The sequence below is a fragment of the Sturnira hondurensis genome, unplaced genomic scaffold, assembly GCF_014824575.4.
Source record: "Sturnira hondurensis isolate 20B ecotype Veracruz unplaced genomic scaffold, ASM1482457v3 Scaffold0001918, whole genome shotgun sequence".
Taxonomy (NCBI): domain Eukaryota; kingdom Metazoa; phylum Chordata; class Mammalia; order Chiroptera; family Phyllostomidae; genus Sturnira; species Sturnira hondurensis.
The window spans coordinates 1,321,207-1,334,557 of NW_028074549.1; the positions used below are offsets into that span (position 1 = coordinate 1,321,207).

General features: G+C 38.1%; 1 protein-coding gene across 1 annotated transcript in view; it reads left to right on the forward strand.

Moving 5' to 3' along the window:
• The first annotated feature begins 9,534 nt into the window (after positions 1 to 9,534).
• The window catches only part of CAB39L (calcium binding protein 39 like), a 35,113-nt gene continuing 31,296 nt past the window's right edge, over positions 9,535 to 13,351 (forward strand). The window contains exons 1-2 of the mRNA XM_037037737.1: positions 9,535 to 9,554; positions 9,989 to 10,041. Coding sequence (XP_036893632.1) covers positions 9,535 to 9,554; positions 9,989 to 10,041 — 73 coding nt within the window. The remainder of the gene's footprint in view (positions 9,555 to 9,988; positions 10,042 to 13,351) is intronic.

Below are 13,351 nucleotides of genomic sequence, written 5' to 3' on the forward strand. Positions count from 1 at the left end.
TATCTGTAAAAAATTTGCTGCGTGAAATATCTGAGATTTTCTTGCCAGTGTTCTCCTCTAGGACTTTAATTGTGTCATGGCTTATATTTAAGTCTTTTGTCCACCTGAATTTATTTTGGTGTATGGTGTAAGTTGGTGCTCGACTTTTTTTTTTTTTTTTCATGTTCTCCCAACACCATTTGTTGAAGAGACTATTTTTACTCCATTTTTTTGTTGCTGCCCTCTTTGTCAAATGTTAATTGGCCATAGAGATTTGGGTTTGTTTCTGGGCTCTCTATTCTGTTCCGTTGGTCTATGTGCCTGTTTTTATGCTAGTAACAGGCTGTTTTGATTACAGTGGCCTTGTAATACACTTTCATCTCAGGTAGTGTGATCCCTCCTACTTTGTTGTTCTTTCTCAAAATTGCAGCTGTTATTCGGCGTTGTTTATAGTTCCATATAAATTTTTGAAGTGTTTGTTCTTTGTCTGTGAAGTATGTCATTGGTAATTTAATAGGTATTGCATGGAATCTGTAAATTGCTTTGGGTAGCATGGACATTTTGTTGATGTTAATACTTCCAATCCATGAACATGGTATATGTTTCTATTTGTTTGTGTCTTCCTTGATTTCTTTCTTCAGTGTTGTTACTTTTCTGCATACAGGTCTTTTATGTCTTTGGTTAGGTTTATTCCTAAGTATTTTATTTTTGTTTTTGCTATGTCGAATGGGATTTTTTTCTTGATTTCTGCTTCTGCTTTTTCATTGTTGCTATACAAAAATGCCTTTGATTTCTGAATATTGACTTTGTATCTTGCTGTTTTGCCAATTCTTTATTAGGTGGAGCAGTTTTGGGGGAGAGTCTATAGGATTTTCCATGTACACTATCATCATGTTATCTGCAAACAGTGACAGTTTTCTGCTGCGTTCCAGCCGCAGCAGGGTCTAGCAATTCCTGTAAGGTGGGTAAGGCGTCAGCGATGGGTAACAGACGACAACACACCTCAAAGGACAGTGAAGTTCTGTTCCCTTTATTGCAAGTACAAGCAGGTTTTTATATTTTCTTTTTTGGTAGTGATTAACATTTGCAGGTGCATAGCATGATTAGTTAAGCATAAAAAATCAATACAAAGGTAACCAGAAAATCTACAAGAATTTCCATACTTTCAGTTATGCTAAACAAAAGTTGTTTTGTCCAAGAGAGCCATTAATCAGACAATTTGAAAAAGCTCTATGTACAGAGTTTGAATGTCTTATTGTTTATTAAAGGTCTTAGAATTTGACATAGGGCAAAAGGTATGCTAGACCGAGCAGAGGTTAGGAAAGTCATTATAAGCCTTTGTGATGTCTAACTTAGCTATCTATCTTTCTCTGTAAAATATTTCTTTATATACTATGAACTCTAATTCCTTGGTAATCGTTTCTACATGCTTAGTTTGTAGTAGCTAACCAGCTTCTCCTGTTTCTTTGTATGTCTATTTGTAATTGATATATATTCCTATTCAAGGTAAAGGAGGGGCTGTTATTCCAACAATTTTAGACATTCGGGAGCTATTTCATTAGAGGAGATTTTTCCATCCTTTCAGGCAGTTCCGTGGGGAATACTGATGCTTTCCCCTGAACTGTCCCTTTCTCTTGGGTGATTTTCACAGGAATAAATAAGTAGAGTACAATGCCTATATTCAGTAGCAAGAGTAAAACAATTAAAATAAAACAGCCAATTGTTAACCCATTTTGGATGCCACATTCTCTTCTGGGGAGACGAATTCCTGGAATTCGAGTCCTCCATGCCTGGACCTTGACAGACAACCTGGTTGGAAGAGGATGTGGCAGTTGTCTTTCCATCGTTTAGATTTGGATGCCTTTTATTTCCTTGTTTTGCCTGATCACTGTGCTAAAACTTCCAATGCTATATTGAATAGAAGTGGTGAAAGTGGGCAACCTTGTCTTGTTCCTGATCTTAGTGGAAAAGATTTTAGTTTTTGCCCATTGAGTATGATGTTGGCTGTAGGTCTCTCATATATGGACTTTATTATATTTAGGAATGCTCCCTCTAGTCCCACTTTGCTGAGTGTTTATATTGTAAATGGGTATTGTACCTTATCAAAACTTTTCCCACATCTATTGATATGATCTTGTGATTTTTGTCTTTGCTTTTGTTCATATGATGTATTACATTTACTGATTTGCAAATATTGAGCCATCCTTGCATCCCTGGAATGAATCCCACTGGGTCATGGTGAATGATCTTTTTAATGTATTGTTGGATGCGGTTTACCAATATTTTGTTGAGGATTTTAGCATCTATGTTGATCAGTGATATTGGCCTGAAGTTTTTTTGTTGTGTCTTTATCTGGTTTTGAAGTTAGGATGATGCTGCCTTCATAAAAAGAGTTTGGGAGTCTTCCATCATTTTGGATTTTTTGGAATAGCCTGTGAAAAATAGGGGTTAGCTCTTCCTTAAATGCTTTGTAGAATTGTCCCGTGAAACCATCTTGTCCAGGACTTTTGTGCATCGGGACATTTTTTATTACTGCTTCAATTTCATTTGCTGTTAGTGGTCTATTCAGGCTCTCTGCTGCTTCTTCACTGAGTTTTGGAAAATTATATTTTTCTACAAATTTGTCCATTTCACCTAAGCTTTCAAATTTCTTGTCATACAGTTCTTCATAGTAATTTCTTACAATACCTTCTATTTCTGTGGGGTCAGTTGTAATCTCTCTCATTTCTGATTGTGTTTATTTAGGTCCTCTCTTTTTTTTCTTGATGAATCTGCTTAAAGGCTTCTCTATTTTGTTTATCTTTTCAAAAACCAGCTCCTGGATTCATTGATCCTTAGAATTTTGCCTTTACTGTCTCTGTCATTTAATTCTGCTCTGATCTTGGTTATTTCCTTTCTTCTACTTGCTCTGGGCTGTCTTTGTTGTTCTTGTTTGAGTTCTTGTAGGCGTAGGGCTAGGTTGTTTGTTTGAAATGTTTCTGTCTTTTTTAGGTAGGCCTGCATTGCTATGAACTTCCTCTCAGGAATTCCTTCGCTGTGTCCCATAAGTTTTGGGTGGTCATGAATTCATTTTCAATGGTTTCCAGAAACTTTTTGATTCCTTTCCTAATTTCATTTTTGAAACATTTGCTGTTTAAAAGCATGCTATTCAATCTCCATGATTTTGAATGTTTTTGGTCTTTTCTCTTGTAGTTGGTTTCCAGTTTCCATCCCTTGTGATTTGAAGAAATGCTTGGGATGATTTCAATTTTCGTAAATTTGTCGAGGCTTGTTTTGTGTCCTATCATGTGGTCTATCTTTGAAAATATTCCATGTGCATTTGAAAAGAATGTGTATTTAACTTCTTTGGGATGAAGAGTTCTATATATATCAGTTAAGTCCATTTTATCTAGGACGTTGTTCAATGCCACAATATCTTTGTTGATATTTTCTTTGGAAGATCTGTCAGTTTTTGACAGTGGGATATTAAAATCCCCAACTATAATTGTGTTGCTATCAATCTCTTTCTTGGAGTCCTCCAAAATTTTCTTTATGTATTTGGGTAGTCCTGTGTTGGGTGTAAATATATATACGATGTTCATGACTTCTTGGTGGATTCATCCCTTGAGTATTATGAAGTGACCTTCTGGGTCTCTTTTTATGGTCCTTTTATTACCACTATTTTGTCTGATATGAGTATTGCTACCCTGATTTTCTTTCCTGGCCATTTGCTTGGAAAATTTGTTTCCAGCCCCTCACTTTTAGTCCGTGTAGGTCTTTTGTCCTGAGGGGGCCTCTCTTGTAGGCAGCATATGTGTGGCTCATGCTTTCTTATCCATTCAGCTATTCTGTGTCTTTTGATTGAAGCATTTGATCCATTTATGTTTAATGTCATTATTAATAGGTACTTATTCATTGTCATTTTTATACCTGTGTTTCTCATTGTCCCTCTCTTTTCCTTCCTTTCCTTACATCAGACCTTTTAGTATTTCTTGCAGTGCTGGTTTGGTGCAGGTGTATTCTTTTAGACGTCTTTTGTCTTGGAAGCTCATTATTTGGCCTTCTATCTTGATTAGGCCTATTTGGCCTTCTATCTATCTCTATCTTTATGGAGCCTTGCTCCATAAAGTAACCTTGGTTGAAGGCCTCTGGTTCTCATTACTTGGAATATTTCTTGCCGTTCTCTTCTTGCTTGGAGTGTTTCCATTGAGAAGTCAGCAGCTAACCTTATTGGGGCTCCCTTGTATGTTACTTTCTTTTTCTCCCTTGTTGCCTTTAAGATTCTCTTTTTGTCTTGAAATTTTGCCATTTACTGATGATGTGTCTTGAAGTGGCTCTCTTTGGGTTCCTCTTGATTGGGACTCTGTGTTTCCTGAATTTGTGTGACTTCTTCTCCCATCAAATACGGGAAGTTTTTCATCATTAGTTTTTCAAATATATTTCCTATCTCTTGTTCTTCTTCTTCTCCTTCTGGTATCTTATTACTAGGTTTCATATTGTCTTGCATTTCTCTTAATTCCTCTTCATTCCTTCTGAGCCTCTTTTTCTTTTCTTGCTATTTCTGGGAGTTTTTTTCTACTTTGTCCTTCAAGTCACTGAGCTGATCTGCTTCATCGATCCTGCTTTTGATTCTTTCTACTGTGTTCTTCAGTTCAGAAATTGTATTCTTCATTTCCTCTTGGCCCTTGCTGATGGTTTATTTTTCCTTTTTAATGTTGATCTAGTTTTCAGTGAGTTCATTATATTTCCCCTGTACTTTCTGGTAGCTGATTGTGAGCTCATTGATCTTGCTCATAACCAGTGCTTTGAATTCAGTATCTGATAGTTGAGTTTACTCTTTCATTTAGCATTCTTTCTGAGGCTTCCTCCTTTCCTTTCATTTGGGGATTGTTTCTTTGTCTTTCCATTTTTTGTGAGGCTTTTTTTGTTAGCTTCAGCTTCTTAAATTGATTTGTTCTGGCTTCCTGGATTTATGGTGTGAACTTCTGTGGTATAATACCTGTGAGATTCAGTGTTGTAGTCTCCTTTATCATCCAAGCTCACTGGTCTTCGGCTGTCCTTTAAGTTGGCTCTGTGTTTGTCTTTGGGTTTTGATTGTTGTTGGGTCTTTCCTTGGTAGGTCCTTCCCACCATCTGATTAACTGAGGGTCACTGTGTACACCACCTGTTGTATTTTTTTGTGCTCGTGAGTTCAGGTTGTGTTGAAGCTGGTTCTTCTGTGTGTACAAGGTTTTGAGTATTGTCTTTTGCTCTTATTCAGTTGTTTGTACTGTATACTTTCTCCACTATTTAGTTGTATTTTCAGACAGGTCCTGGATTGAGGTTTTTGTGGTTTCCACTTTCTCCTTCACCTTCTTTTGTTTTTATCTGCTGGTGGTTCATTTGTTATCGGACTTTTTCTTTCAGTTGGTATCCTGGTTTTCACCACTTTCACCAACTCTTTTTTGTGATCAATAGGAAGGGAAGAGAAAATGGTTTAAGACAGCAAGTGATATTTATAGTAGCAGCTGGTAGAAAAGAGATAGGGGATCCTTTGGCTATTTATAATGTTAACCGTGATCTACTCAACTAGCCACTTTTTAGAAAGGATGAAAAGAAGATAAGGCTCTTTTTGGGGAGGGAAGGATTTTGAGTTGGACCTAGGAAGCAGTGAGTGAGATTGTGGGAGGTTAGATTCTGACGTAAGGTGAGATTAAAGGATAGTAAATAGGTGTAGTGTGTGGGAGAATAGAGTTACACACTATAGTAATAGAGTTCAGGAAACTGTGAAGTTAGCTAAGATACAGGGGAGGTGTGAAATATTTACAATTGTATGGAACAGCTATTATTTACAATAATATTAGAGCAACAATCCTGTGACAGAATCTATGTAATCTGCATAACAAGAATAGGGAGTGTAAGACCTTGAGCAGTGTGCTAAAGGAATACAAGTGACACAAAGTACAGTAAATTAGCAATACACTGTGAAAGAGAGAACAAGGGAAGCCTGTCCAATGATACAATATAACCAGCCAAACAAAGACTATACCTATACCGAAGGAAGAGGAATATGAAAGTTCTATTAAAATAAAAGGTGTAAGAATAATGGAAAATGATAGTACAAATATGCAGTAACTTGCAGGTTGGCTGTAATAGCAAAGTGAAATTTGTCTGTCTTTTTCAACTGCCAGGATGCCCCCCTCTTTGGTTCCAACTCTAGTCTTTTCTCAGTTCCAGGTTTTTTTGTCTTGCTTGTGGGTATTTAAAATTTAAAGAAAAAGCAGGAGAAGCGAGGAAGAAGAGATAAAATTGGAATGAAAGAAAGAAGGAAAGAGAGAAAAATATATTGAAAGATAAAGCAATAATAAAAATAAAAAATGATTACTTAAAACACACACACACACACACACACACACAAATCTCTTGTTGGTTGCAAAGTGACCAAACCCGTTTTTCTGATCTTGGTGGCTGCAGCAGGCCGAGGGGTGATTTGTATGATTTTCTCCTTTCCTGATCTGCACTCTGCCAGTCTTGCATGCATTCTCCCTAGAGCTAGTGTGGCTCCTCAGTACCCTTCCTTAGCGCCTTCAGTGTTGGATCCAGGTGTTCCTGAGAGCACTTTCCCCCCCCCAGGGGTTCCCACTGTGGGCTGGGGTGCAGGAGCGTGCGAGCCCAGCAGGGATGCCTTTGTCCCTGGGTTTGGGTCTGAACCCTTCCCAGTTCTATGGGGGTGCACAGGGCCTTCTGTGGAACCTCAGGATTTCTGCCCACTTGGGTGGGAAGTAGACCTAGTGGCTGTTGTGGGAGAATTCCCCAAACAGTTTTTCTTTTTCAGAAATTCCTCCTACTCAAGTCTGCCGCTCTGTACAGCCCAATTATCCAGCCAGACCAGTGACTGTTAGGGTCAGTGCCCATTACTGCACAATTCTCAACTCTCCCAATCTGGTGACCTCAGACTCTGCAGGTGATCACAGCCCTTGGGCGTTTGCCTCTTTGTCCTTATTTCCTACTCTGTGACTTCAGGCAATCAAGTCTCTCTGGGTGCTGCTTAAACCTGGTTTGGCCAGGGAGGGAGGGAGCAGTTTACCCGGCTCCTCTGAGGGACTCTGTAGTAGACTCAGCTGAGGGCGATGGGCCTGGGACTATAGCCGTACTGGTCTCCAAACTAGTTTCAGGGACCTTATTGTCCTGAAGCAGTCTCCTTATCTTCTGGTTTTTCAGTATCCACTACAAGTTTTGGTCTCTTATTTTCATATATGCTGGGGTGCTGTTGACTGTTTGCTCTGTTTCTCCATAGATGGGCTAGATTTTTCTCCAGTGTGTAGGGGGAAGTGGAATCTGCTCCCTCATACCCCGTCACCATCTTCCTCTACCATATGTGTGTGTGTTTGATATTTTATCTTGGCTAGCTCTCTTTTTTTCTAAATTGTTTTGTGTTTTTTTTTTCAATGATATCTTCTATCTCTTACAGAGAAGTAATTTTGGAAGCATCCTTTCCTATCCAAGTCCATAGTATTTCTCTCATTTTCTTGTGCTTCTTGTTCTTCCTTTAAATAAAATCTACATTTTGTGTTGTTTATTCTGTTTATGTACTCTTGAAAGTGGAAAAGTATAACAAAGCCCATGTCAATTCACTGGCATTTGTGTGTTCCATGGCCCATTATCAGCACTAATGGTAGAGGGCAGGTTGATGTGCCAGGCCCTGATATAGTTTGCATTGCCCAGGAGACATTGATCTAGTGTCAGTCTGCCAGACTAACATGGCATCTTTTCTTGTCCTTCTTTCCTGCTCTGCTAAAATATAACGGATTTTCTAAAAACTCTGAGGTAGACTTTATGAAAAATTTATTACTACCAATCCTTTCCCTAGAGGACACCATTTTTAAGACTCCTTTATTCTTTTTGTCTCCATCTTAAGAATTTTATTTTCAGATATGGTGAATATAAGGAGGTAAAGATTCAGAATGAATATGGACAAGTCATGAATAACCTAGAGCTTATTGTATATGGCCAATCTAGGAATATTATGCTATATCTTTCATTAAGAACCCCCTGTTACATTATGGAAGTTCCTCAAAAAATTAAAAATAGAACTATCATATGATCCAGCAGTTCCATCTACTTCTTGTTATTTGTATGAAAATGAAAACACTAATTCAAAAAATACATACATACTCCAGTGTTCATTGCAGCATTATTTACAATAGACAAAATATGGAAATAACCTAAGTGTTCATTGATAGATGAATATCCATATACACAGTGGAATATTATTCAGCCATTAAAAAGAATAAAATGTTGTCATTTGTGACAACATGGATGGACCATTAGGGCATTATGCTAAGTGAGATAAGTAAGACATAAAAAGATAAATACTATATGATCTTACTTATATGTGGAATTAAAGCTTAAAGAGAACAGATTAGTGGTGTTCAGAGGCAAGGGTTGGGGATGTATGAAATGGATGGAGGGATCAAAAAGCACAAACTTCTAGTTATAAAATTAGTAAGTCATGGAGATATAATGAAAAAATAAAGTAACCAAACTGGTATTAACATGTAAATGTATCTAGGTTTTCCCAAAGCATTTGGTAATTTTTTGATATCTAATTTTATGAATGAAATAGAAAATTATGAGTTAAGTGATATGAATAGATGAATTCATAATTTAAAAAAAAGAACCCTTAAATTTACAGATGGAATAAATGATACCCAGATAAGGCTTGTGGCTGACTTCATCCAGCAGAGTCTGCCTGTTGTGGCTGACGATGAGAATAAATGCATAGGTGACAACAATCCTGTGGAGAAAAAGGGAACAGACATGACTACTCTCTCAAGGGGAGAGTGCCCATGGATGCCTCAGCCACTCCCTCAAGAGGGGAGCACCCTGACCCTTGCCTAGACAGGCTTTTATTGTTTTCTTCCAGTCTTACCTCAGAGAAAGATTTGTTATCTATTACATAGAATATTATTGTCTATATTTCAGGTACAATCAAGAAAATGAAAATAACATGCAGAGGGGAATGGCATTGAGCTGGTTAGCTCTGTCCTTGGGAAAACTCATACAGGTTTTGATATTACCTTGAAGATAGACAATATACATTTGTTGTTTTAGGCCAGGATGATGGAGTTTTAGCGGGAGCAAGCCATAACAATCTGTCAGCATTTTCTAGGCCTGATTCCCATGGGAAAACCTGGTTTGACGGTCTGGCTCCTGCCCACCACTTCACTTCTATAGGTTTTCCATACAGAGCTGAGTCATATTTGCCAGACCAAAACAAACCAGTCCCCTACAAAGGCTAGTAACTATGGAATCATAATAATCAATTATCAACTCAGAGTATGGGGGTTTAAGTACCATGTGTGTTTTTAGACAGGTAGTTGTGAGTTCCATTGGGCTCATTATTAAATAAAGGTGGGGTAAATAATGCAACTGGGATGGGTACACATGGCACTGATGAACATGTTGCCCATATCATAGAAGGAACAGCTTTGAATTTGAAAGTCATGAAGGCAGGTGTTCGGACTGGGAGTGGGGTAGGGCTGACCATGGTCTGAAGAGAACACAGGAAAGAGAGCACATTAATTTTTAGGGGGTATGGGGGCTGAAGTGGCATGGTTTGAGAGTTTGGGTATTGATTTCCCTCAAATATGAGAGATATGACTCCCATATGGGTCCAAGAATTGAAGAATAATGATCCTATGAAATCATAAAACATTATTAAACTAATTTTATGTGCTAGTTATTACAGTAAATAGATACCTTAAAATAATAATTAAAAAAATGAATACTTTATTAGTTGAAAAGAAAACTGTGTATACTGTGTGGTAATACCCACTGTTATATAATATCATTGTCCCTAAAATGTTTACTTTTCTACTTAATAATAAGCTCCAAAGAGGAGGGATTGTGTGTTTCTATCCCTAGTATTTAGCAAAATACCTGTGCCTAGTACTTACTCAGTAAATACATGAAAAAATGGGATACACCGAATGAGGTAATGCTGGATAACTGTTATATTAACATGTTCTGAAAATGTTTGTAATTTTAGTGGAATTAGCATTGGAATTAGCTCATTACAGCGAGACTTGAACAGTGCAATAGGTAATGAACAAAAACTATGTCATATCATATATATGATACCATATCATAATTTGTGCTCTGTTTTGATGTCAGGGAGCATGTATTTAGTTGAAATTCCTACAGCTGACTGACATTCCTTAGTACAGAACTGCATAAAGAAAGATAACAGTTATACAAATGCATCTAGTATTAAAATTTGTAATGCTTAGTACTTGAACATTGAATAGGTAACATTCAAAAATAAATTTATATTTAAAAAATGTATAAGTGGCTCAAGAAGTTAGATGTATCTAGGGCACTTAATAAAGACAAAATATCTCAGTTACTAAGCCTTTCTCTCTAGTGAATGATTCATTATTTGTCATGGAATGTTTTGTAATAATAGCAGCTAAAGATATTGTACTTCACTTTTACTAAGCCCTATGCAAGGTGCTCTGCATACCTTTAATTCTTACAACAGTCCTAATAGGTACATGTTATTATCACCATTTACAGGTAAGAACATAGAGTCTTAGAAAGATCACATACTGTGCCCAAAATGACCTAGGTACAAAGAAACACGTTGCTTGCTCTGCCCAATCATCTAATGATTGTTTCAGCACTCACCTCCCTCCACATTAGATAAACTTTTAAATATACTTTGCCTTTACTTATGTTTAGGCCTAAAGAAAAGCCTAATGCATTTTTATAATTTTAGTTTTGAGTTTTATAAAGGGACAGTGTTACCAAACAGAGGTCCAAGGGGGGGTGATATTTGGCCCACCCAGGGATGCGAAAAACTGTTACAGAACAACAGGGGCTCCTCCCAAGGATGGTATACTAATACCTATTGGGCTCATCTGTCCACTGCCAGAGGAAAGACATCTCTCAATGCTCAAGATTTGTGAAAAGGAAAGGAAAGGTTTATTTAAAGCTATACACAGACTTAAAGTAGTGCCCAATGTCCCCATTAATATATCAAAGTCCTTTAGGATAACCACAGACCCCCACAGCGCTTCCTCCCCCCCCCACCCTAATTCAGAGTACCGTAACTCAGGAAAAGAAGCACACATCTGTGTTTCAGGTTGCTGGCACCGTCAGCTGTGTCGCCATCCAGGCAGGATTTCTAATTACTCCAAAGCCATGTGGCACCTTCTCATGGTCCACTGGCAAGAGTTTTTTGTACCCATTTTTCCAGGCAAAGTCTCTCCTGTTTACCAGGCCACACGGCCAAAGGGAGCACTCCCAAAGCTGCCTGGGCCTCCTCTACCAAAACTTCAGGGGTCTGCACTCTGCCAAAAGTGCATGGCTTTCTTCTTTACCTGGCTGCAGGGGTAGGGTCACCACTCTGCCAAAGCTGAGTGGCAATTCTCCACTAAAGCTGCATGGTGATTCTCCCTCACATGGCTGCGGAGTCCCCGTTCTGGCCAAAAGTGCGCAGTTCTCTCTTTTTAATGGCTGCTGTGTCTGCATTTAAATCCCTGTGCCAGTCCTCCTTTGCAGCCCCATTTCTGACTCCTCCTACAACTAGTTGTGCCTGCTGAGATTCCCATATCCTCCCAGCTTTACTGGGCTGCCATAGTGAGTCTGGGCAGGTGTGGCCCTATGGCATGGAGCCAATCAACTCCAAGCTCTCACGCAGGCCCTGTAACCAGGGGGTGTGGCCTCCCACTTACATCCTGGGTGGAAGTCACTCCCTTCTCCCTGGCTCAAAGTATGGCCACAGCTATTTAACATATCTATGAAACCAGCTAAAGGTTATAAATATGTTAAATGACCATTCTAGAGGTTATCTGCAAAATTGTTTCTATGCAAAACAACTCTCAATGGCCTTGCTCCATGGCCCTGCTCCATTTGTCCCTTCCCCCAGCTGACACCTGTGGCAGGGGCGGGGGGGGGGCGGGGGAGGGTAAGGGGTGAGGATATCTTATATGTCTTTCTAATATTTCATGGACACCTTGAGTTCTGGACCCCATTTCAAATCCCTTTTTTGGGGGGGCCCCTCTTGGCTGCGCCCTGGTACAACAGGACACAATGTTCTTCCAGTGCTCTTTCGTTTTGCACCTGACACCACCCTCTGAGACTCACAGTGTGATTTTCACATATTTACCTTTCAGTGCTCTGTCAACTTTTTGTATCATCTTTAAGGCTGACTTGTGTCCTGTAACATGCTTTTCAAACTTATCCTTGCCCTAAAAGTGGACAAGTTCCCCTTCACATTACCCTCCCACATTGGGAAATTAAGGCATCCCTACTGAAAGCATGGAATGTTGTTTTTCGTCTTCCATTTAATATCAAAATTTATACCAACAGTTTTGATTCCTACTTCATAACATCTATGTATTGCATTCTTGGCCCCAAACAATACTGAAGTAATTTATTGGAAGGATGTAAGGTAACTCACTGATCTGTCAAATACTAGGGAACTATATTAGGGAGTAGGAATCTAGGGAAATAAGGAATATAGAATCATAGCCAAGGTTACACCACAGGAATAGCTGGTTAGAAGAGTGCTACTGTCAACTGGTATACATATTTGTGTACACATTTACATACAATCTTCATTGTTAATAAAAATATTAGGAGACATAGTATTATTAACCCAAAAGTTCATCAGTAGGGTATTGGTAAAATAAATTATGAGAACTTGCCAAATAATTATATAATGTATCTGTATAATGGAATACTATATTACTATAAAATATATATCTAAACATGCACTTACAAAATGGTATTCAAGATATAAAAAGTTGCAGAAAGCTGCAAAATACTATTATTTAGTACTATTCTATTGTTGTTTTAAAATGTACTTATTTTTATATGTATAGTAAAAATTCAGGAGGAGAAATATTATACCAAATTAATAATAGTTATTATCTCTGGGTCATTGGTTAATGGCAGCCTTCGATGTTTACTACATCATATTTCTGCAATGCTTGAAATATTTTTTCTAAAAAGTATAAAGTAAATGAATATGCCTAAACTAACTGGAGCCTTTGATTATAACATTTTTCCCTCAATACCTACATTTTTAGTATAAATAGGGCAATGACAGCCGTATTTGGCTTTCTCTGCTCTATGTAAATAGATGTTCTCAAAAACAAGAATTGATACTCCTTTTCCCACTCTTCTCACCCTCCACCATGGTAGTCCTCATTTTATCAATGAGTATACTCAGCTGAATATTTGAAGAGAAAAGAACAGGTTCTAAATAGTTTTACATGGTAATTTTGTGATTGCTGTGGATTAGCGTGCTTTTAAATATTACTGTACCGTAGTATGTGGATCTCGATCCCACTTCAGTGTTCCATATTTTATTTTATCTACTATGATCATCATCAGTTTTTAGTCA